Below are 25,107 nucleotides of genomic sequence, written 5' to 3'. Positions count from 1 at the left end.
ACTACCTACCCAACTCCGGTCCTACACTATATTTTTGTGGATTTCGGCCGACTTTGAGAAGACTTACATGCAAAATCTATAAAAATGAAAGGCTGAGGCCGTCCATGAAATAATGGGTTTTTTAGAGCTCGTGTTCGGGCCAAGTTTAAGACGGAAAATTATTGACCAAGCCCGGCCCTAAGAATCGGGTTTGGGCGGGCCTACAAGTCTAATTAGCTCCCATCTTAATTGTAGCATGTTTTCTTTAAAAAAAATTAAGTCTAAACTCATTTTGAAATTTTTAAACTATACAATTTTGATTTACCAGATTTCTCATACTTGGTCTAACAGAGATGGTTGCTCCTTCTTCTCCAACACTGAAATTCCAGCTCAACTACAGCTGTTTATAGCTCACATTACAGCTGGTTACAGCTCACATAACAACTGGATTACAGCTCATATTTTGTGTCAATAAATATAGATTTGTGTTTATTTTAATTCCAGTTTTTTGTAATTTTACAAATACTCAATACAAAATTGCTATGTTCTCTGTTTAATATTCTGTTATGGTATCAGAGCGAGTCCGAGCCCGGGAGATGGTTTTGCCACCAGTGTTGCCGTCGCGATTTCAGTTTCTTCTCCGGTTAACCGATTTGGATGTCCAGTCCCAACAGTTCCGTGATTTTGATTTCAGTATATTCTCCGTTGTATCGATCTGGATGTCCAGCCCCAGTGATCCGGTTTGAATTTCAGTTTACGAGCATTGCTATCAGTGTCTCGAGTTTCAATTTCAAGTTTCGTTTCAGCTCATCGCTATCGGTACTGAAAATTCAAGCTCTCTTTCGAATCGTTGCTATCAGCGATTTCGATTTCAGGTTCCTATTCTATTAATTTTTTTTATGATCAGTTCGTTAATTTGATTTCAATTAAATTCAGTTTCAGTTTCTAATAAACTCTGATTTTAGTCCAATTTTGATTTCTTATTGATCATTATAATCAAGATTCAATTTCTGATTTCATTTCAATTTTGATCTCAGATTCTAAATTTCAATCTTTATAGTCTCTGTTATTGTTTTTTGATTCATTCTTGTCGTTTTTGGTTCAACAGTAACTGTTCTGATCAGTTTCTGATTCTTCATCGATCTCTATATCTTTGTTATCTTTTGAGTACAGTGCAATCGGTACAATCTCACATTCTTTTTCAGTTAATTTTTAGTTTCAATCGGCTCTTGTTCAATTTTAAATTCTTCTTTCATTCAATCTCTGATATATTTTGAGTTAATTGATTGAGATCGATGTTATTGTTTGGTTTATGGAGATGATTTTGTGATAATTTTGAGATTTGATTGGATTAGTTCTGCCTTGAGTTTGGTGTTTAAAACAGCGCTCATTACATGTTTGCTAAAATTCCTCACTAAAAATGTGAGAACTCAATTGGAAGGTGGTGTGAAAAATACAGCAATATGGTGAAGTTCAGAAACTCAAGGAAGAGAATGTGGTGTTAACTGCTCTTTTTTATTTTGACAAGAAAGAGGCTTAACTTTTGACCACAAATGAACAGTGCACATATATGGATGGTTTGTTGAATATAAAATCAAGACATTCATAGAGGAATTGCAGGCTAAAGATGATGTTAATGTTGGTTGCTCCTTCTTCTTATCTTGTGGGAGAAGAATATAAGGAAGAAGCATATGGAATTTCAACCTTACTAAGAGAATTTCCTTATCAAGCTCGGCATATTTGATGCCTATGCCAAGCTTGAGGGGGGGTAACAGAGATGGTTGCTCCTTCTTCTCCAACACTTCCAACACTGAAATTCCAGCTCAGCTACAGCTGTTTACAGCTCACATTACAGCTGGTTACAGCTCACATAACAGTTGGATTACAACTCATAATTTGTGTCTATAAATATAGATTTGTGTTTAGCTTAATTCCAGTTTTTTATAATTTTACAAATACTCAATAAAAAATTGCTCCGTTCTCTATTTAATATTCTGTTATGGTCTTTTCAGGTTTTTAACTTTTTTATTTATGAGATCTATAAATAGATATTCACTTAAGGACCATTTAAAGATCCAATGAACCAAAAATTGAAAGTTTAAGAATCCAATAAACCAAATGAGATCCACTTGAGGATCAAATAAATTAAAAAAGTGAAATTTAAGAATCTGAGAAAGCCAAATAGAAAATGAGGAATATGATAAATTAAATCGTATAGTTTAGGGACCACAAAATGGATCTAAGTCTTTTTTAAAGCATGTCTGATTATTTATTTTTTTCAAGCACCTACATGTTATTTTATTAATAAAAAATTTATAATTTTATATTTTTTTTGGTAAGCCCATCCGGTTTCCAAGGCTTCGCCCTGACTAATCCGGATCCCACCCGCGTCGCGCACCTGGCATGATGGGTGAGTCTGCCAGTGGGAATTTTCTGCATTCACAAGGACTCGAACCCGAGACCTTGCTTAAGCAATACCAAGCCGCTTACCACTTGGACCAACTCCCATTGGATAAAATAGTAATCTTACAATCGTCTGTCTTAAAAAAAATCTAGAAAAGAAAACATTATTCGAAGTAAAGATATTAATATGAGTAAATTACAGAAAAATATAAAAAAAGATTTTTATAAATCTAGCTAAAAGTCTTAAGCTAAAATAAACTTATCTATCAATAAATGTAGCTCATTTGTCATATATTATCATATTTAAATTTTATCCGCTTTATCCATCATATTATCCAAGCCTAATTTGAAGTTGATATGACATTATATTGTAAATGTGAAAAAAATATGATATACATTGACATAAAGAATTTCGTCTCAGTTAGGGCTGTAAACGAACCGAGATGCTCGCGAGCAGCTCAACATTCTACTTGATAAAAGCTCGTCCGTGTTCGTTCGTATTATGAGCAAACCAAGTTCGTTTATATTCATTTATTTAAATGAGATAAACGTGAACATAGTGTTGCTCGACTCGTTTACGTTCACGAACAACTCGTTGAACTGTTCGTGAACGAATTTGATTAATAGTTCGTGAATGAGTACGTATAGGAGCTCGATGAAGAGTTCATGAACTGATTCATATATAAACTCGATGACAAATTTACGAACTAGCTAACTACATTTAAATCAAATATACTATATTCTTTTAATATACTAAAAGTATATTATTTTAAACAAAATTAAGTAATTTTGATTAAAAAACATCAAAATTACATATTTACGATTCGAGTTTGTGTTCATTCGTGTAGTTGTTAAACGAATGAGCTTTTGAACGGGTTGCAAGCGCGTTCACAAACTTGTTCATTTAGGAACTAAACAAATGAACACGAGCTGAACACGAACCGAATATAAACCCTATAAATTTTAAATGAATCGAACATGAATACATTATCCAAAATTTGAATGAACATGAATTAAAAATTAACACCCCGTTCCTATAACGAGTTGAACATGAACATCTTGAAGTTTGGCTTGACTGGGTTCATTTACATTTGTAGTCTCAGCTTTAAAACGAGTTATAAATATATTTAGAAAATACTAAACAAATGATGGAGCAAATTAACAAAATTTAACTACAATATATTTAACAAACGAGTTATAGTTGGGATAAATAAACTCATTTTGCCGACGAATTTTAATCCAATTTTAAAAGTTAACAAAATATTTACAGTCCAAATTCAAAATTTATTTAAACACTATGTGATATGCATTAAAATAATTTTTAGAATAGTAATATATGAATACAATATAAAGTTAAATTTAAAATATTTATATACATTTTCTCCACTCATTATTTAAAATATCAAATTACATGTTAAATTGAAGAATTAAGAGTTCCTTCAGTTTATAATATTAGTCAAATTTGATTAGTTTATATAGATTAAAAAATAATAAATATATCTTAATTCATATAATTTTTAGTAAATTGTCTGTATTAGATATCATTATTTTTAATTTGTTTTAATCCCATGCAATTATTTATTGCTGAAGATAAACTTGAATAAATAGTTCTCTTGATATCTTAAAGTGACAAATATCATGAATCAAGTTTTTTCTCAAACGTCTTAAATATTATGATCGGAGGGAGTAAAATTTATTAATATTATAGTTAACTTTTTAAATCGGGCTAAAATTATTGAAATTAACAATTTTCCTTAGATTTGTTTTTTTTTTTAAAGAAAATGTTTGGATATTTTTATCATTATTAACGTAATATTATTGATCATTGAATAACTATCACATGACTATCATATATGTAACTCTTTGATTTAGAAGTTGGTTTCTTTTATATACCTTAATCATTATGTGATAACATAATTTTATAATTAAGAAAGCCTAATAATAAGATTAAGTAGTATATTTGCCTAGCTTGCGTTCTATTTATCAGTAATTAATTGCTTTTTGATATCAAATTGTATCCTTAAGGGGACCATAATTTGGAATTAAGACAGACTCACACGCAAACCTTATTTATAGCAACTAATGCACATCAAATCTTTTCTAAACATATAAAATTCCATGCATTTTATTTATAATTATTACATATTGATCTAGCAAATGCTAGGCTAGCTATTGGGCAATCCCAGATCATGATGACAGGATGATTTCACCTAGTGAAATGAAACAAATTGCACCATATAACCTAATTAAAATTTCTTAATGATTTTGTTGAATTAATTTTAAACAATCAGTCGACTTAACATGTGAGCTACTTGAAATTCAGTATAATTTATCGCAGGTTTGAATCATTGGAGTCGAGTTCAAACATCAAATAGTGTTCGACTCGTTAATCTCATAAACCTAATTGAATTGATTACTTTGTTTTTTCCAATTGTACTATCTTCATTCGCTAAGAAAACATGTTAATTTTTATATTTGTAAAAAAAAATATTACGATGATAAAAGGAAAAAGTAATTTTTTATCACTCTGTTAGTTAAAATTATTAAAATACTAATAATAGTCTTCTCATGTTAGCATTAAATATAAAAAATGTAATTGTTCAAATCATTAATTTATTATCATTCATTATAAAAAATTAAAACCGCATGCAAATAAATTATAGTAATTTTTCTATAATTCTTTTTAATTTTTATAAATATGTAATTTTTTTAAAAAAAATTAAGAGACAATTTTTTTTATCAAATAACGCTTGAATTAATTATTTTATCGAATTTGAATCTAAACTCCAAAATCCGATCAAATTTGAATCAGATCCAATTCGAGTTGGACATTATTTTGACCCGACTCATCTGAGTTATACCACTATTTCCAACCTAGCTAGCCACGGGGCATTTTGGTTATGAGCCCAACTTGCAGCTTAACAACCTTAAAATCTTTGGAACCCACATCAGTTCATTACCAATAGAGTGCAAAAGAATGTTAATCACACACTAATCATGATTTCTAAACTTTAATATAATAATTTATGACTCAGCTTTGGCTAAAGAGAGGATGGTGATCAACATTAAGATTTCATATATTATATAATTAGTAGAAAATCATTTATATATAGCTGGTCTACCAACTTAAAGTGCTGATACAGAAGTTATCCTTTAATTAGGTATATGGTAATTAAAAATATACTATAGTATTGACTTGCTGCTCAATTAATAAAGATTTATTTAACCAGAAAAAATAGTTTAAGCAGAGATAGCAACTGAAAATTACAAGCCCTTCTGGACTGACAAGTACCTTAAGGATTTGACAAGTGATGTTGGTTGGGTATGTTCATCAACTATATTGAACTTCAAATCAAACCCATTTCTTGCTTGAATCAAACTCTTATGACTAAGACCAAAACATAATATACAAGTAGGTCAAAAAGTATATTCCATTCCAATTAGGGATGTGCAAAAATCAAATTAAGCCGAATTGATAAATTTGAATTAGCTTGATTCCATAATATAAAAAACTAATTTCTCGGTTCGGTTGTAAATGTAAAAAAATTGTATAAGTCTTAGTACAAATCAAACCAAAAAATTTGAACCGACCCAAAATCAACCAAAAATTGACTGGTTCGGTTTAGTTTGAATTTTTTTACAGTATTATAAATTTAGTTCAATTTCAAAAATACATTTTAATTCGGTTCGGTTTAGCTAAGTTCGAAAGGAATTCAATAGTGGATCCCTAAATGCAATTAGCTATATATATGGAGAATGGTTAATATTGCTAAGAGTGGTTGATTATATTAAGAACTTGAAGTTAGATAAAAAAAAACATATTTTGATATAATTAGATAGTGACTGAGTCAAATAAATAATGAAACTAATAGTATTTTATTATATTGTGCAAAACATATTACAATACTGAGACAAATGGAATTTATGAGAAACTTGCTTGGCAAAGCAAGAAAACAAGAATATAATCTTACACAATTCAATCTGATATATAGTATGATCAGACAAAACCTATTTTCGGTTCTTGTCATCTAAAGAATCATCAAAATGGCACAGTAGCCATTAAAAAAATAAATTCTCCAAATCACTGTAGAGAGAGAAACACGGGTTAAGTTTTCTTCCGTTACTGAACTATATACCTTTTTACAAAACGTTTAATTACTATCGTTTTTATTATGAATAAAACGATAGTAACCGTTCTATAAAAGATTTATAGTTCAGTAATCGCAAAATAATTAAACCCGAAAAAGATAGAGGAGTAGATTTAATTGCTTCTTCCTAATTTTCTTTGCTCCATAAAATCATGGATCCTCTTCAGTGCAACTTCTAGAGTCTGCTCACTCATATTTGCAAAACAAACTCTAAACCAACCCGGTTCATTGCAATGGCAAGAAGAACCTGGAGAAATATTCAGCTTAACATCACGAACAATCGATTTCCAAAGATCCAATTCACTTTCTCTTGTTTGTGTTTTCAAGAACGGACTCAAATTCATCCAGCAAAACAATCCAGCATTTCCTTTCAAACACTCAATCCCAGCTTTTTTCAGTCCTTGAATGATCAAATCATACCGTTTTCGCAGTCTTTCGCGGTTTATCTTAATGTAATTCTTCGTAAATTCTTTATCAGACAACATGGAAGCTAAGAGATGTTGTGTCTGAGAAGAAATCAAAGTGAAACTAGACATTCTTCTTGCTGTAGTAACAACTTTGTCGTTGTAAGAATAAATTGTTCCAACTCGAAAACCGGGCAGACCGAGATCTTTTGAGAGACTATAAACAATGTGAACTCGTTCGGCATCTTTATATTTTCTTGCTTCAAGAATTTCTGCAATGCTTATGAACTCAGATGATGAAAAGGCCGAACCTGAGTAGATTTCATCAGAGACGAGATGAATGTTTTTACGCGTCGCGAAATCAAGAATCTCTTCGAGAACTTCTCTTTGGATTATGGCACCTAATGGGTTTGAAGGATTTGTTATGAGTACTCCTCTAACTTTCAAATTCTTGGCTTCTGCTTCTTTATATGCAGATTCCATGGCTTGAGGTGTAACCTGGAAATTGTTCGAGCTTTCGCAGTGAATTGGTACGATGTTTACTCCAGTTCTCCATCTTATATCTCTATCAAATCTGTAAAACCAAATGAACTTAACGTAAGATAAACAAATCCCAACCATATATATTATGAAGATAAAATATAGTTTCAGTACAGTTTCATTATTGTTTCAGTAGAGTTTCAAAATAGTTTCAACAAATTCTTACCCTGGATAGTATGGAGTTGGAACAAGCAAAGCATCGCCAGGATCAGCAAGAATAAATGTCAAAAGCTCATTAGCGGCGGTTGCTCCGGCAGTTAAAACCACTCTTTCAGGATCAAATTTCACTTTTTCTCCTCTAATTTGCTCCATGAAACTAGCCATTGCCTGTATATAAAATTTGTCAGAATTTTCTTTAAGTAATATATATTTAACTTAATAAGCTAAAAAACTGAAAGTTTTTTAGCAATATAAAAGAAAAATACCTGTCTGAAAGATTTAAGTCCATGATAATCCTGAAACAAAGCATTTTCTCTGAAGCTAAGTGTTCCTTTTCCCCAGTTCAAAGCTTCAGAATGTTTTTCCAAGTAATCTTCCAACAAATCAAACGAAACCTGTTCAAGAAACAAATTATTAGTTCCTTACAGTTCATCATTTTATGCTTAAACACAACTATTTATCTTTATTGTCTGAATAAAACTCACTTGGTTTTCAGCTAACCCCATCTGAATAACACCCGATGGATTCTCAGTTTCATGGTAAGGATTCTCATCATAAGCTTTCCAGCCCGCAAAATATGGAGAATCCTCCCCATGAGTTTTAGAAACTGCAATTTTTGATAGCTCAACAGTATTAGCTTGCTCAATCTCAATAGCCATATTATATGTATAATGCAAACTATATTATAAAATTTCTTGGTAATGAAAAATAATGAGTAAGAACTGTTAAAAGAAATCTGCTGTTATGAACTCAAAAAAGTCTAGAGAGAGAAAGAAGAGAGATGTTTATGGAGAATTGTTGAATGAAAAACTATGGCAATGACACTCATATATATATGGTTTGTTTTGAGGGGTTTGACATTAAGAAAAGTGGGCCCACTACTTGCCTGGTTTTTTGGAAATTTTTTTAAAAAATGAGAGAAAAAAAAATCAATAATTGATTCTGTAGTGTAAGCTAAATATCACATTTTAACAGAAGAAAAATTTTAATCTTCATGCCAACTGTTCAATTCTGTCATCTTCTTAAAGCTTTGTTTATCTCAATCTTCATAAGATCCACATCTAATTTGGTGGTTGACAGGGAGGTGGGTCTTCATTTTATTTTTTTGATCTCACTTTTCCTTAGTTTCATAGTTAAAATTGCATATGGCACATGTACTAATACCATTTTAAAGACTGTTGTGAGTTTAATTTGTGGCAAAAGTTCATTTTGCCCCTCGAATTTTATACAAAAGATTAAATAAAATTAAGTTTGTGCCATTGAAGAAAAAAATACTCTCAAATGTGACATTCTAACTCAATTTACCCCATCACATGAGGCATATATAACTTATCTTAAAGTCCCTTAACTTTACGTTTTTGGTTTATCTTGTCTCTGAATTTTTATTTTAGTCCCAGAACTTTACATTATTTTGTTTATCCGGTCTTTAAATTTCAGGGATCGAATAAACTAAAATAAAATTAAAAGATATTTCAATAGATTAATCATATATAATTTGAAGTTAGGTAGCTGAAAACTAATCTAAAATTGGGAATTGAAGGGATGAAATAAGTTAAAATTGTCAAGTTTGGAGATATTTTTTTTCTGATGACTTGTTCGATCTTTTGGCCCCGTAGGATAAGGGTCATATATGCCTCTAATATTTGGGTTCAGAATCATCTGCCCTCATGGTTCAAAAAAGTGTACATATGCCCCTAACGTTTTTTAAATGGGTTCATTTAAACCTTCACACTTAACACGGTTAGGAGTATATATGATCCTTTTTCGCAAAACATTAGTGGCCAAAATGAGCTCATCTTAAAATGCTAGGAGCATATATATGCACCTTTTATAACCATGAGAACATAGATGATATTAAACCCAAATGTTAGAGCATATATAATCCTTTTTCTTTTGATTTATTTAACAATTAATTCAGTAACTTTTCAGATTTATTAAAAAAAATTAAAAATAAAAGTATTTGTGTAAGAGTGAAAATCTGACATCGTGGTTCAATGATCAGTTCAACTAGTTCGATAAATTTAAAAAAATTAAAAAATATAATTCACCGTTTTTTTACCGGTTCGACCTCTAGTTCACCGGTTTAACACCCGTTTTTTATCAGTTCGATCCGGACCAACCCGGTTCAATTAAAAATCCGTTTTTTTGCGATTTTAAACAAGATCATTGGTCGGTTTTTGGTTTAATCGGTTTGACCAGCCGGTTTGATTTTTAAAATACCGACTCATCTAATTTTATGACTGGACGATTCAGCCAATCAATTTAATCTAGGCTTATCCTTTTAAAAACCCCTCACCTTTTACCCCCAATTCGTTTGCACCCTCACGTTGTAAAACCATCAAATATACCAAAATTACGACCTTTCACTTTCAATTACACCCTCAAATATTAAATTTATCTCTTTTCACTTGAAAAAATAGGTTTATTTTTGTTTTAAATAAAATATTAAGTCCTATATTAAAATATATGCTAAAATTTAAAGTATTGATGTGAACATTTTTCAAGTGAAAAGAGGTCAATTTAATGCTTGAGGGTGCAATTGAAAGTAAAAGGTCGTAATTTAGGTATATTTGGTGGTTTTACAACGTGAGGGTGCAAACGAATTGGGGGTAAAAGGTGGGGGGATTTTAAGGGGATAAGCCTTTAATCTATAATTCATTTCAATCTATGTAAACTGTCTTAACAATTTAAAGGTACTTTTTTCTTCATACAATCCCAACAATAATCGCACAGCTTTTTTTTTATATGTATAGATAAAAATTGACTTAAAATTATATGGTTATCTCCTTTTGTTATATACATGATAGTTACGTTATTAATATGTAACAAATAGAATATTGATAACCTATTTGTAAACAGCCTATAAGAAAATACTTAATCCACCTTAAATTCAACTTAAGTGTCAATCTCCTCTGGAACTTATATGCCAAAAAAAAAATCAACACCAAAATTAACATTTTTATCATTTAGTTTCTTGATTTTATAATTTTTATCAATTATATTGAATTAATGACAACTAGCCTTCAACTTATTTTTATATATATTCATCTAAAAGTAAATAAACCAACACATTTATTATTTATAATAATTATAATAATTTCCCAAAAATCTAATAAATAATTATTCCAATTAGCATAATATCTTAAAGGGTTAATTCCATAAAAAAATCACGAACTTTACACGAAGTTCCATTTTAATCACGACTTTTAAAAGTTGACATATAAAATCATGACCTTTCATTTTTTTTTAAATCCATCACCAATTATTTTCCGATGTATTTTTACCTTTCATTTTTTTTAATCAGCCGGATTCCGGTTGGCATGTCAGTAAAAATACACTGAAAACTAATTTGGTGATAAATTAAAAAAAAAATGAAAGTTCATGATTTTATATGCCAACTTTTAAAAGTTGTGATTAAAATGAAATTTCGTGTAAAGGTCATAATTTTTTATGGAATTAACCCTATTTTAAAAAATAACTTTTTATTATTTATTAAATATTTTATCATAATAACATTATAAAAAAAAATCAGTTATCAAATAATTATAACTGATTAGAAAATAAATAATATCTTTGAAGATAATTATTTTTTCTATATAAATTAGTCCAAACCTTGAAATTTATTTATCTATGCTAATAACAAGTTAATATTCATTTTTTTTATTTCCATTAATGTTCATTTGACTGTTTCAAAAACAACATCTTGCTTGTGATTCTCTTGTTTTAATTAGTTAATTATTAGTGGTTAAGTTATCTCAACAAGTCCCCACTCCACAAACCTAGTATCACTAATCAAAATCTTTTTTCTCAACAATTTAAGACTTTTTAATCTAAGCTATATATATATATTTCGTCACTGAAATCAATTACCAGAAGCATATATATAGAGCAGGCTAATTATATTTCAAGAGATCTAGGAGTAGTTAAGCTCTGATGATCTGACAAAGATACCAATTTACACCACAAGATTAAGATTCTGATTTTGAGAACAGAATTTTGACAAAATAAAAGCTTTGATAAGATTTCATGGGCCCACTTTAAGCAACAGGATTTATAACATCATTAGCCCTTAACCATTGTACTTATGAGTCCTATTATCACCTAATTAACCACTCATTAAGCAATGAATAACATTTTAGTAATTAATCATATCTAAACAATTTTATTTTATCCAAAATGAAGTGTGTGAACATATATACATGTGAAAGTTGAAATGTTAGATTGTATACTTGAAGTCAAATAAAAATTTATGTAATTAGATTTTAGCTTACACCGTGATTAGATGAACATTAATTGTTGATTAACCGCTTAATTAATCGAATAAAGGGATTATATATCACTTAAGTACACATAAAATGCATGCATGTAGAGAAATTAGAAAGATATTGTTGACAAATTTGTATACGTATATGTAAGAATTAAGATACTTGTAAAGATTGTGTTGTTTTTGTAGGTTTTAAACTAACAAACCTAGAGAATAAGTTTACATCATCTAGGAGCAAATAATGTAATGGAAAATAATCAAAAAGAACAACATTCCATTAACTGGAATACAAGAGAATATATGCTTTTTATTTTAATAAGAAAAAGAAAAATTACAATTTAGTATCTAAAGTTTTCTAAATGTATGAATTTAGTGTTTGAACTTTTTAGTATTAGAGTATTTCCAACCATGCTGAACCGAAGAAGCAAATTATAATCAAATTAAAGACAATACTAAGAGATTTTTATTAGTAATTTGGAGCAAATGTAGAATAATATATGCAATTTTAGTGATTTACATACTGAAATTTTTGGAAACAAAATTTCATATCAAATAATACCAAATGATAAAAATTTATATCAAACCAAGTTAGATTTCGATATAGTTATGGAGATTTCAATTTAATGATTTTGGGCTTTTTGATTTAGTTTCGGAGATTCGCCAATCTCGGATCCTTGTAACCATGCGCAACCTTACTTATTAGTAGTCCGGCGACGGTAAATAAATACTGAAATGCTAATTTAATATAAATAAAAAAAAAGTGGGACATTAAAATAAAAATTCAGAAAAAGTTGAGATGCTATTGATAATACAATTTTTATAGAAAATGATTGATATATATCGACGTGGGGCTCTATGAAAAATCCATGTGCAAGAAACTGAACCAAGGTCTCAGATTGTGCAATAAGTAGATAGATTAGATTGCATTTTAAAGCTAAATCAACAATACGATCAACTAGTGGTTGGTGGTGATGATTGTATTTAGGCAGCTTTTGGTCCGTAATAGACAGACATTTAACAAACCACTGTTCTTCACCGTAGATATGAACGATTAACAACCCAAATATATCTGTGTAATTTACGATCCTAAGAACAATACTGAGCTATAACCAGAAAATAAAGAAAACAAGGGAATATAAAAAAAAAGGATTAAATGCAAATAAATTATAAAATCTAGAGTGTTTTACAATGACAACACGGATTTTAAACTTTGACTAAATCAGTTATTAATTTTAATTTTTTTGACAAATTGTTGTAAAAACGCTCATGTTGACATCAAAACATGCACTATTTTGAAATTTTTATCAACATTTCTTCCATGAAAAATAGCTCAAAAGAATTTCACTCACTAAGACCAAGACATTGTAAAGGACAAATATTAAACAACTAAAACACCGAATACTCATAGCGTCTTAATTTTTGCATAATACACGTCTCAAATAAAAATCAAAATTATTACACTTTAAAAAAATATTATTAGTGTATATTTGCATTATCTTGTAAAAAAACTTATTTCTCTACCTCTTCATATCTTCAAGATTAAAAATTATCAAAGAATCGTTCAAATTAAATATATATTAGCATGGGAGTTTCTAACCGAGACCCATCATACACTACACCAAATCTTACCTATAGAGACGGTTTTAATTGCCTATAGGGGCGGTTTTAACCGTCTCTATAAAAACTAGGGACACTTTTCCTAACCGCCACATGAGCGTCGCCTATGTAGCCGTAGCTATAAAATAGAGACGGTTTTAGGTACCGCCGGGGTAAATATTTCGGTTGAGGCGGTTTCTAGAGACGGTTATAACCGTCCCTATAAAAAAAAGAAAAATTTATTAAAATCTACACTACTAAAAAACAACAATTTACCAACAGATTTTATTGACGGATTTGATTTTGTTGGTAAATTATATGATTAGCGACAGACTTCCAACGAGTTACTGACAAACTGTGGCTTAGCATTTTACTGACGGATTCCTGACAGATTATCAACGGATTTCCGACGGAAATTCATTGTGTAGCTAAAATCCGTTGGTAAATTTGGTGGGAATGGAGGGGAAAAAATGGCGCTAATATTTCTGACGGATGTCCGACGGAATACCAACAATTTACCGACAGGTAATAATTCCGTTGGTAAATTTGTCGATAAATTCAAATCATTGCAAAATTACTAATGGATCACCGACAATTATTTCTGTTGGTATTTCATTTATAATGTTACCTACGGATTACCAACGGAATTTTAATCCGTTGGTAACGCATTTTCTTTGAAACGCTGCGTTTCATACTTTGAAATTATTTAAACAACAGAATACCAACGATACGAATTCGTTTGTAATTACAAAACCTTTTAAGCACTACACTATTCAGTTCAAAAAAACTAGGGACGTGGTTTTGTGGTTCTCTCCTTCTTCTTTGAAGACCAAATTCTTTTAGGATTAGGTTTTTTTCTTAATTTTCAATATAAAATTATGAAACCCGTTTATTTCACTTCCATTATTTTGTTATTGAATTTGAAGCCCTAATATCTAACCTTTGTGATTTTGCTGTTGTCTCGTTTTTGGCGAAAGTATTCTGCTACCGCGGTGCTGCTGCTCCTCTAATAGCCGCTACTGCTGATATTCTGGATCCTCTATCGCCGCACCGGAGAACTGATAATTGCTTTCATCTGCTTCCCTTTCTTCAAAGGTTAGTTGTTGAAATTATGAATTGATTCTATTTTTTTGTTAAATGTTGTCTATTGGGTTGTATACTCATATGATTTCATAAGGATCTGCTGCAAATAAAAGATACTGGTATTGGTGCTTCATAGGTTCTAAATGGTAGATAGAAATAGAAACCAAGTTCAAGTTAGATAAGAGTATCTGTATTGATTCAAGTTTTCTCCATAAATATGTTGATTTATGCTTGAATTGATAATATAGTTTGATTATGGTAAAGTGTTTATGAAATTATTAGTTTAAACTCCGATTGTATTTTGTCTTCCCGTGAAAAAACAGTATTTAGTTATGTAATCTGATCATAAATTTATTTTTTGTTTCCTGTAGGCTCAATCAGGTTATGTCCGGTTTTGTAAACAATGTCTAATTTCAATAACTGCGAAAATATATAATCTCATGTTATTGCGATACATTGTTGACCAGAAGATTTGCAATTGGAAAACAGAACGCTAACTAGGATTTTCAAGTGTTATTTTATCTGTGTTAGTATAGGTTGGTATAGATTTTTCTCACTCGGTTCTGATAATATTTTCATAGTTTGAAAAATCAGAAGACTAATTTACAAATATATTCTGCAGTTATCATGATAAGCCATTTTGAGATTGTGCGGAGATACAACTATAGTTGACTATTTTTAAACTACACAATTGTCCTTAAATTAAATACAAGAATCGAAGTTGTATAGATCTACCGCTGTTTTTGTAAAAGATATGACCTCTTTATTATGTACTCTTGACATTTCTTTTTGGCTTTGCTTGTGTGCTTGAAATCTGAATTCAATGTTGCCAATTAATTATATGCATACGTAAAGAAATAGCTCTGTTTCCAAATTAGAATATTAAGGTTCATAATGCTTTTTTAACCAAAAAAAAATCTTACAGATATGGAGCCCTTTTTCATGCATTTGTGCACTATCATTAGCCATAAATAATTATCTATTCATTGAATTGCTTGTTTCCTGTTCTATTCTTCATAATTATGCTATCAATGTTTTTGAAGTATTTATACATTAAGCTTTATACTTAATAGAATTGTCAACTGCATTCACTTTGCAGCTTGCCATAATAGTTTCTGCAGTATACTTGTTTAGACTGAAATCGGTGGTAGCCTACATTATTTAAGTATTTAAATGTTATTTTTTCCATTCTAGAACAGTACAACATAAATAGAACTTAGGGAAAAAAATATTACACTTCTCTAGAAATGGCATTGCTAATGTCATTTCTGACATTTAGCTTCTTCTAAAATTGTGATTATTTGAAATTTAAGTGAGAATATTAATTTTATTCCAACAATAAGGGTGGTATTTATATTTTATCTGAACATTATGATAGTAGACAGATTATGTAATTTGTCATTATATTCTTTAAAATTATATATTTTGTTGCAGATTACAGATCTTCTTTACTGCAAATCGTCTACCGTCATTATCATCTTCGCTGCTGTTACTTTGTTGTAAGTCTATTGCTGTTCCACTTGAACAAGTAAGTATTTTTATTTTTATTTTGGAACTTTATCTCAAAAACATGATTTCGCAAGTTGACTCCAATTGTACATAATCTGATTTAAAAATATGTTGACTTCTATAAAATAGGTTAGTGTAGGGTGAGAAAATATGTCTGATTTACACATGAAATTGTGACTTAACTTTTTTGAATGTTTTTATCTAACTTAGATTCGAGGTTATATTTCAAGAAATTTTAAGTGATTTAAATGTAAAAAAAAACACACATACTCTTTATTAAACCATGCGATTTAATTTAAATTAATAATTAAGAAGTCATAAGATAAGTTATTATTATATTCTTTGAGATTTATGGTGAATTATTTGCTAAGTTGCAAGTGTAGTTTTTGTAATACATTATCTCATTTAAATGGAGATAATTATTCTACATCAGCCATAATTCTTATTGTATACATAAGATGGTGAATTAGTTATGCCCAATGTAGGTTAGGTCTTGTAATTTATGAATCTCTCTACACTCAACAGCTAACATCAAACCAATATAGATAATAACACAATGATAAATAACTAATTAACTCGGTTGTAATTATTTGCAAATAGTTAATTAACTTGTTTGTAAGGATAATTCAAATAGATATAATGATAGATAAATAACTAATTAAATCATTATTACAATCGATAATTAAAATAAATATAATTTATATATCATATAATAAGCACAACAAATCTTATGCAGACATGAGACTAGATCGAGTTTGGATGTATGAGGGAAGAATAAGGAATGGTCGTATTTCGCCTGAGTTTGTAGTACATGTGGAAGATTTCATTCAGTTTGCGCAATCACATCCTAATTGCGTAAGCGGTGGGACACGTATTAGGTGTCCTTGTACTAGAAAAAAGTGTCAAAATAAACGTTATGAAGACTTTGACAACGTGCGGGTCCACCTTTATAAGGATGGTTTTGTTAAAGATTACTATGATTGGATTTATCACGGCGAGCATCCGAGTTGTACTCTTCCACAGGAAGATTTTCTGCACGAAACCCATGATGAACAAGACAACATAATGAGTGATGAGAACATCACTTCGTACCACACAATGGTCGAAGATGCAGCAGGGCCTGATTTCATTCCAAATGAAACAGAAGAGCCTCCGAATGCTGAAGCTCGAAAGTTTTATGATATGATGCGAGCGGCAGATAAAGAAATATTTCCTGGTAATAAAAGACATTCTCAAATGTCTGCAGCTGTTCGCATGTTAGAGATGAAGTGTAGGCATCACTTCTCAGAGTCAGCCTACAATGACATGAGTGAATTCATCCAAGAGGTTCTGCCGGATGATAACTCAATGCCAAAAAATTTCTATTGCACAAAGAAGTTGGTGAAAGGGTTGGGATTACCTGTTGAAGTGATTCATTGCTGCTATTACAATTGCATGATATTTTGGGATGCAGACATTGGGTTGAACCATTGCAAAATTTGTGGAGAAGAAAGGTACAAATCTGCACCCGTAGGATCTAAGCGGAAAGTACCAAGAAAAAAGATGCATTACTTTCCTCTTACACCAAGACTACAAAGGTTATATGCATCACGTGCCACAGCTGGTGAGATGAGATGGTCTGGTGAACATGAAATGGAGGGTGATAAAATGTGTCACCCATCGGACTCTAAGGCTTGGAAACATTTTGAGACTGATCTAAAATTTAGACATTACTTCTGCTTCTTTGGTATTTTTAATTCATATCTCATGATAAGTTTCTAAACAGTGGCAACTAGAAACTTATTTTGGTGCAATAGGTTCTATTATGCACTTCTATATATGTAGAGATGAAAATTTGCTAGTTTCTTTCTTTGGTAAAGAGCTGAAGATATATAAATTCCCTGCTTGTTTTAGACAGAAAGTGTTTGATGTATGCATTGGACTGCATTTTATGAGTAATGCTGCTAAAATTGAGTTTGAGTTGTAGTTCAGTTATATGTTGCTGCGTTTTTTCTTTTCAGAAAGCATTAGTGATTAATTCATGAATATTTTATTTAATTGACCACTTTTTTAATAGCATGGATATATATTTGATTATTGAAATTAAGATATAACTCCTGGAAAAAAAATAAGATATAAACTCTACATAATTTAACATGGTGGGTTATATAATTGGTCGCAAGATGAGACAAAGAAAGCAATTTTTTTATCTGATGTCCACTCTAGCTTCTTGTCTCTGAATGAAATTCACAATGTTCTCTTGATATTGATTAGTGGTGTATAAGATCATTTTATTATTTTTTTTCAGACTGAGAAGGAGGGTAAGACGCCTACCGTTCCGGCACTTTTTCTCTACACCCATACGATCAATCATGACGGAATCACTTTTGTTGATAACAAGGCAGCTGACACTTATGTGAGTATAAAAAATTATCCAACTATTTAAAGTATTGAAATAGTTTTATCTTTAACAAATGATTAAAATATGTATTATACACAGGCACGCTTCAAGGAGATCCTTGCTTCTCGTTTAGCAGTTGATGGAAGCAATCCTACCGATACGGAAGAAAACCAAATATGGTATGAGCTTGTTGAGGGTGAGAAGAAACAGAGAGTTTATGGTGTTGGCTCTTCTGCACCATCTTACTATTCTGATGTTGCTCGATTTCCAGATCAGCCTACTCCGTCTCAGGCGAATCAAGATTTTGATAATCTCCGCAGAGCACATGAGAAGCTACAAGATCAGTTTCGTGTACTACAGTATCAGTTTGATGTTGTAGTGGATCATCTTCGAACCGATTGTCCAATTCCACTTGTATTTTCGACTCCTGCAGCGTCATCTCCTTCGCGCCCTTCAGATGATACAGTTGATACGACCGATTTGGATGATGAATTTTAGACTACTTTGAAATATTTTGCAGTGACAAACACTTTTGTTTGGAATATTTTACAGTGACAAATACTTTTGTTTGACATTTAAAAATATTTAAATTAGTACATGTGGAACTTTTTGAATTAATTTTAATATTTTATTGTTTTTAAATTTTGTTTACTCTAAAAAATTTATTTACGGACAGAGAGCAACGTATTTAAAGAGTTTTCAATCGAATTTTTAAACTGACGGAATGCCAACAAAAACTTTTGTTGGTAAAGACAAAATTAGAGAATCCATCGCCCAAATGCCGACGGATTACCAACGGAAAATATCTGTTGGTAAATGCCAACATAAATTCTGTTGGAAATTTTGCAAGAGCTTACCAATGGAATGCCTGTTGGTAAAAAACACCGACAGTTTAGTAACAACCTTGGTGTCTCTATTTACCAACACATTACCAACGCATACACCGTCGGTATTTACCGACGATTTGCCAACAGAGAAAATGCCGTTGGTAAATCCGTCGTGCTTGCCGTCGCTCGATTTAGCGACAGCATATTTACCAACAGCTTTACTATTGTTGGTATTCCCTCGGTAACTGAAATTACCAACGGAAAGTAAGCTATTACCAACGGATTTGTCCGTTGGTAAATCTCTGTTTTTTAGTAGTGCTAGAGACGGTTGTCTAAAACCGTCTCTGGTTATTCGTAGGGGCGGTTTGAACCGCCCCTATGAGTAAAGATAAAAAATTGAAAAAGCAGTTTCAGAAAAAGAATATTTTTCAAATAATAATTATTATACTTCAAAAACATAATCCATATGTGATACTTAAAACCTAAATATCAATAATAAAACCAAACACATAAAATTGCAATTATAATATCTATTTCATATATTCTCAATGTAATAGTCTATTTAATTCGTATCCTTAGTTGTAAAATGCAAGTTAAAGTAAAATCAATACAGTAATTTCTTGTCTAAAAATGTTATCAAAATTGAACGTGCTTCATATCTTATAGCTTTTGGTCCATAGCTTCTCCAAATCTCCATTTATATCCTTACCAATATCATATCCTACATTCACGAGAAAACTATGGATTAGAATACATTTATAGTCAAAGATTTCAAAAATTAGGATTACTTTCACTTAGCTGATTACTTTCACTTAGTTGAACCATTAAAATCTAATAATTAACGCTAAAATCGTAAAACAGCTGAAGTTACTGACAACATATCAAGCAAACAACTTGATCTGGACATCTAATTAAAAGAGACGTAGAAAAACGCATACTTTATTCATGATTTCATATATGTATTTGGACATAAATAACTTGATCTGGTTGCAGGGAAATTAAATACAAGCACTCAGATTCCAATTTCTACAAATGATGGTTGTAGGGAAATTTAAAAGAAGAAAAGAACTAAAACAAAGATCAGGCCATAAAGTACCAATCAAAAACTGAGATGCAAGCCAGAGTCCTTATCATCAAGGGGAATCAAATTAACACCATTCCAAGAAAAAAAAATAGAAATCAGTCATATTAAGCTTTTAAAAGCACAAACCAAAAGCAAAAAGTTCACAGGCCATGGTACTATCTAACAACGTGGATGCTATGCAAGAATTTCGATATTTAAAGCTGAAGCTAATAATGAAAAGGACACCTACCAGATGATATATCAAGCTTCATTGCTAGCAAAACCATGACTTGAACGTGATGAAGCATCATGTTGCATATTTCCACCGCTACCATGACCACTAACCTGCTAATTTATAATATCAAACTAATTAATATTCTAAAGTATAATAAAATCACTTATATGTATGCAACTAACAATTTTATTAGACAAAGAAAATATACATATACCTGATTTTTGTTCAATTGTGTTGGCATCCAATGTTGTCCAGGAAACTTTTTAGATACAAAGCTTGCCAAAGCAAGTAGCGTTTGAGATACTCCTTCGTGATTGGTTGATAAGACTTCATATTTCTTGTTCACTTCTTCATATTTGGCTGTCATCTCTTGGAGTGTTTCCTTGAGTGTTTCCACTTCATTTAAGTTGCTTGAACTTGTAGAAGCGTTCCATTTTTCTCCCACATTGTAAGACGATGCTCCAAAATAACTTCTCGGGGTTGGTCCCAACCCTAAACCCCTCACACGACCATTGTGCTCTTTACCCATTACTTCTCGAAAGATTTGCTCATTAATATATTATAGTTAGTACTAATTAAAATTTAACATATTTGATTTTTAGGAAATAAGAAAAATAACTTACCATTAGATTTTTAATGCTGCCATCTACATAAGTACCGTCTTTCTTTTTATGAGTGACATCATAAAAAGTGAGTCTATCAGGAGATTCCCTTCTTTCTCCTGTAATACAATATTTGAATAATTATAGTATACTAAATCAAAAGAAAAAAGACTAACTACTTTATGGATATATACTATAACAAGTATAAGAATTAACCAACTATAAATCAGGTACACAAAAGTTGTCTGGTCAACCCTAGGTAGCAATAACACAAGCCATTGCTTTTCTCCCTAATCTATCTTCATTCCCAGCTCTAAAATTATATTTACTAAAAGACTAATAGCATAAGTATAAAAACTAACCATTGCTTTTCTCCGCCTTGCATAGCTCATCCTGCCAGAAGTATGACTATGTTTATTCTGCCGCGCATTCATAGTGTTTTTTGCACTCAATCTCTGCATAAATAAAGTACTTAATTAGGTAACACTTTAGTAAAATATGAACAAAAAGATAAAAAATAAAAGTTAACCTGACTAGACTCAGTAAACCATGATTGGACTAATGTAGGCCATTGACCCCACTTCTATATAAATCACTGTGTCTCGGTTGGACCATCCAACTTTTGTCCACCAACCAACTCATCGAAAAAAAATATTAAATTGTTTAAAAACTTAAATGAAGCAGCAGACAGATGTTAACTAGGAAAATTCGGCATTGACCTTGCTAATTCAAATTCAGCTAGATTCCTAAAACAGAAATGAGTTTGCAGGTCTCAAACTCAAGTTAAAGATTATGCAGGTGAGTTTTAATGTTGATAACTGCTTACCTAACAAAAAGGAATGGATTTATTACAATATTGGTACAAAACAAATAGAATAGAAAACAAATACAAGTTACAGTTACATGTTTCCATTTTTCACTAAAGAAACTTCAAATAAGCACTAAAAATTCAAAAACCGACATATTTAGTAAACTCCAACATCCTAAGTTTGATTCAACACAGAATACTATAGATTCATCATCAGAACATATACTTAAAACAACATAAAAATATATTTATAAGTACCTTTAGAAGAAGATATAGAGAACAAATCGACAACGAATAGAGAAAGGGAGAATGAATCGGCAACGAATAGCGAAAGGGAGAACAAATCGACAACAAATAGCAGCTGAGAAAAATCCTTCACCTGAAAGAAAATCAAAATCAGCTATAAAATCAAAATAAATTAATAAACTGTAAACATTAAAAAAAATCTATCATAGTCTAAAATATACTTATAACAAAGCATATCAAAGCTTATATATTTGAGTTGCTCAGACTGTAACTTCCAAACATATAGCACATATTACCACTATAAGTAAAATGACTCCAGGAGACATGAAAGTCCAGAGAAGACATAAAAAATCCAAATGTGCAATAACTAAGAACATAAACAAAAAGTACCTGATTTAGCTTTGCTACTTGAAAGTGTCAAAAGTAGGAGGAAACTAATCAAGTAATAAAGCAGCCACTAAGAGATATGAATAAAATGATGAATGACCTGAAAAAAGAAAATGAGAAGAGTAAAGGACCTGAAAGTGTCAAAAGTATAATGCCATCATGCTCCTTCAAAGATGTTATACAGGGATTCATATTATATTAATATTAACATACCAAGTTAAAATTTAGAAATCTTAAAATTTGAATGATAATTAGACAATTAGGGTATTACAAACCAGTTCATTCTCATTCAAACATAATCACATCTAAATTGGTATAAACACAAAATTTATTTAGAAAATACTAAACATTAATCTCATTTCCATATTAATTATATTTTCAAACAGAATTGTTAAGTTGAAATGAATTTCAATGAACAAAACGAAGAAACGGCAGTAGAAATATAAAGTAAGAGGACACAAAAATTAAAAGATAAGAGCAATGTATTAAACCTAAAACAAAATCAAAATTAATTGATTAAAACCTAAAATAAAATTAAAATTAATTGATTAAAACCTAAAACAAAAATCAAAATCAACTTTAATCTTGCTTCTATACCTCAATTGATGAAAAAATCATGTGGCAATCTAAAAATTATAGCTTCAGATCCAATTTTGACCTAAAAATCCATTAAAAAAAACATTCCTTGGATATTCGTTTGATCTTCACCATCGAACTAGATCCCAAGATGCTCCATTAATGGAAGAAGATGAGAGAAAATTCAAAAGATCGTATTTCTAAAACATTTAAAATTTATGGCTGAAGCAGAGAGAACAAAAGATTTTGAGTAAATCGTATTTCTAAAACCTATTCACTTCATTTATGTTTCCTTTTTTACCCTTAGTATATGTAGAGACGGTCTAAACCATCTTTATATACCTACGAATATTAGAACTGCCTCTACTTAACGCCGTTCGTTTTACTTCAATAGAAAAAAGAGACGTTTATATAAACCATCTCTGCTAATTCGTTGCTAAAACCAACATTTGGTGTAGTGATATAGGCTACTACCATGAATCAAGGAGCTCTAAAATGACATTGGCTAAATAACTACTATGTAATGTACTATTAATAATTTGTTAATACAATATATTTTTCAGTGATTATGCATCTCCTATACATTAATAGTGTGTTAGGTATACTTAAGTAGTATTATCAAAAAAAGGTACTATACTTAAGTAGGATAAGCAAATGTCACCAAATACAAATAAACTAAAATAAAGCATATAAATTTAGCAAATGTGGTTTCCAACTGAGCAGCAGCACATATTGGAAATACCCAAGAAACTGAATATTTCAATATCAAAATGAAAAAGACAGGTCCAAGGGAATTAAAGCTGAGTAAACTTACAACTGGACTTGGCTTTGAAACTCCATTTTTTCCCAACATTACATTTAATTATATACTTAAAGTGATTAGTTTTGGATTATTGTCTTAAGAGTTTTGTTTTTCTTTAATTGTCTAAACAGCTTAACGTGTCACATCTTTACGAGTTGGTCACTTTCATGCTGTGCATTTGGTCTACTGTTGAAAATGACGTGTCTACATTTGCCACGTAGGTAATATATTGGAAAATAACAAAGATTCTTACAGTTTTCATGTAAATAACCGACATACTTTTGGGGAGTGGCTTCCCTCCTGTTTAAAATTGAAATTTAATTCTTCCGGTCTATAATCTGAATTTAATTGAATTTTTTTTAGTTTTATAATTTGTCTCTTTAATATATATATATATATAAGCATTTATCATTATTTTTTTAAATCTATCATTATCAATAATTTTTTAAAAAACTAGTAAAATTTAAAAGTAATAGTAAATAATAGAACAGTTTAATATATATACACATATATATAATCAAGACATATATCTTGGTTTTTTAATCTATACGAAATAATTAAATGCGATAAATATTTTAGATCGGAGATATTATTAATATACTCTCAAATTAATTAAACATGACCTATCATGTATATTAAATTAATCAATATTATTTTTTTTAAAAATAATATTAGTATATATAGATAGAGTCTAACATAATTCAACTTAATTTACTTCAATTTTTTTATTAAGAAAAGTATAGATAAACTATAATCAAAAGATTAAATTCAATCAAACATAAAAAAAAAATCCAAAAATTAGTGACACATTCCAATTCGTTACTAAATTATACACTTTAATTCTATAGAGTAAACATAATATATGTTTTTGATAAATTAATTTAAAATTTGCAGATCTGTTTTAATTTAACAATTTTACTGTTTATAGATTTACGCAATCAATCTAATTATAACAATTTTTCAGCTCTTAAACCTACATTTTTATTTGAATACTAACTAATAATTCAACAAAATTTATTTTTCAAAACAACAAAATCTAACTTATAATTTCTAAAGAATTTAAAATATTAAAATTTAATTCTAAGTTATTTATCGT

The 25,107-nt window shown here is 30.2% G+C and overlaps 4 protein-coding genes and 1 long non-coding RNA gene across 6 annotated transcripts in view; 1 reads left to right on the top strand and 4 right to left on the bottom strand.

Annotated features, from left to right (window-relative positions):
- Nucleotides 1-21,312, bottom strand: part of LOC126668014 (probable phospholipase A2 homolog 1) — a 33,563-nt gene extending 12,251 nt beyond the window's left edge. The window contains exon 1 of the mRNA XM_050361206.2: nt 21,305-21,312. The gene's annotated coding sequence lies outside the window, so the exon portion shown is untranslated. The remainder of the gene's footprint in view (nt 1-21,304) is intronic.
- Nucleotides 6,236-8,411, bottom strand: LOC126668012 (1-aminocyclopropane-1-carboxylate synthase 7). Its single transcript, XM_050361205.2, has 4 exons — nt 8,119-8,411; nt 7,900-8,028; nt 7,641-7,801; nt 6,236-7,508 (listed from the first exon to the last, which is right to left on the bottom strand). Exons 1-4 carry the CDS (start codon nt 8,290-8,292, stop codon nt 6,644-6,646), a joined length of 1,329 nt encoding a protein of 442 aa, XP_050217162.1. The 5' UTR covers nt 8,293-8,411; the 3' UTR covers nt 6,236-6,643.
- Nucleotides 13,986-19,107, top strand: LOC126668744 (uncharacterized). Its single transcript, XM_056104718.1, has 5 exons — nt 13,986-14,018; nt 14,507-14,588; nt 16,011-16,075; nt 18,373-18,480; nt 18,565-19,107. Exons 1-5 carry the CDS (start codon nt 13,986-13,988, stop codon nt 18,961-18,963), a joined length of 687 nt encoding a protein of 228 aa, XP_055960693.1. The 3' UTR covers nt 18,964-19,107.
- On the bottom strand, nt 19,808-21,296 carry LOC126668015 (uncharacterized). Of its 2 annotated transcripts, none has more exons than XM_056104493.1 (3): nt 20,805-21,296; nt 20,606-20,703; nt 19,808-20,013 (listed from the first exon to the last, which is right to left on the bottom strand). In XM_056104493.1, exons 1-2 carry the CDS (start codon nt 21,117-21,119, stop codon nt 20,617-20,619), a joined length of 402 nt encoding a protein of 133 aa, XP_055960468.1. In that variant the 5' UTR covers nt 21,120-21,296; the 3' UTR covers nt 19,808-20,013; nt 20,606-20,616. The 2 variants fall into 2 exon arrangements, with proteins under 2 accessions (XP_055960468.1, XP_050217165.1); XM_050361208.2 differs by having other exon boundaries at nt 20,606-20,700; nt 20,805-21,289.
- Nucleotides 21,313-22,264: 952 nt separating the features above from the next.
- LOC126668017 (uncharacterized) lies at nt 22,265-23,540 on the bottom strand. The gene is made up of 3 exons (XR_007638329.2): nt 23,231-23,540; nt 22,637-22,733; nt 22,265-22,379 (listed from the first exon to the last, which is right to left on the bottom strand). It is a non-coding gene; the product is annotated as an uncharacterized LOC126668017 (long non-coding RNA).
- Nucleotides 23,541-25,107: the final 1,567 nt, after the last annotated feature.

Source organism: Mercurialis annua, linkage group LG2 (genome assembly GCF_937616625.2).
Source record: "Mercurialis annua linkage group LG2, ddMerAnnu1.2, whole genome shotgun sequence".
Taxonomy (NCBI): Eukaryota; Viridiplantae; Streptophyta; class Magnoliopsida; order Malpighiales; family Euphorbiaceae; genus Mercurialis; species Mercurialis annua.
This window is presented reverse-complemented; position numbering and strand designations above follow the sequence as displayed.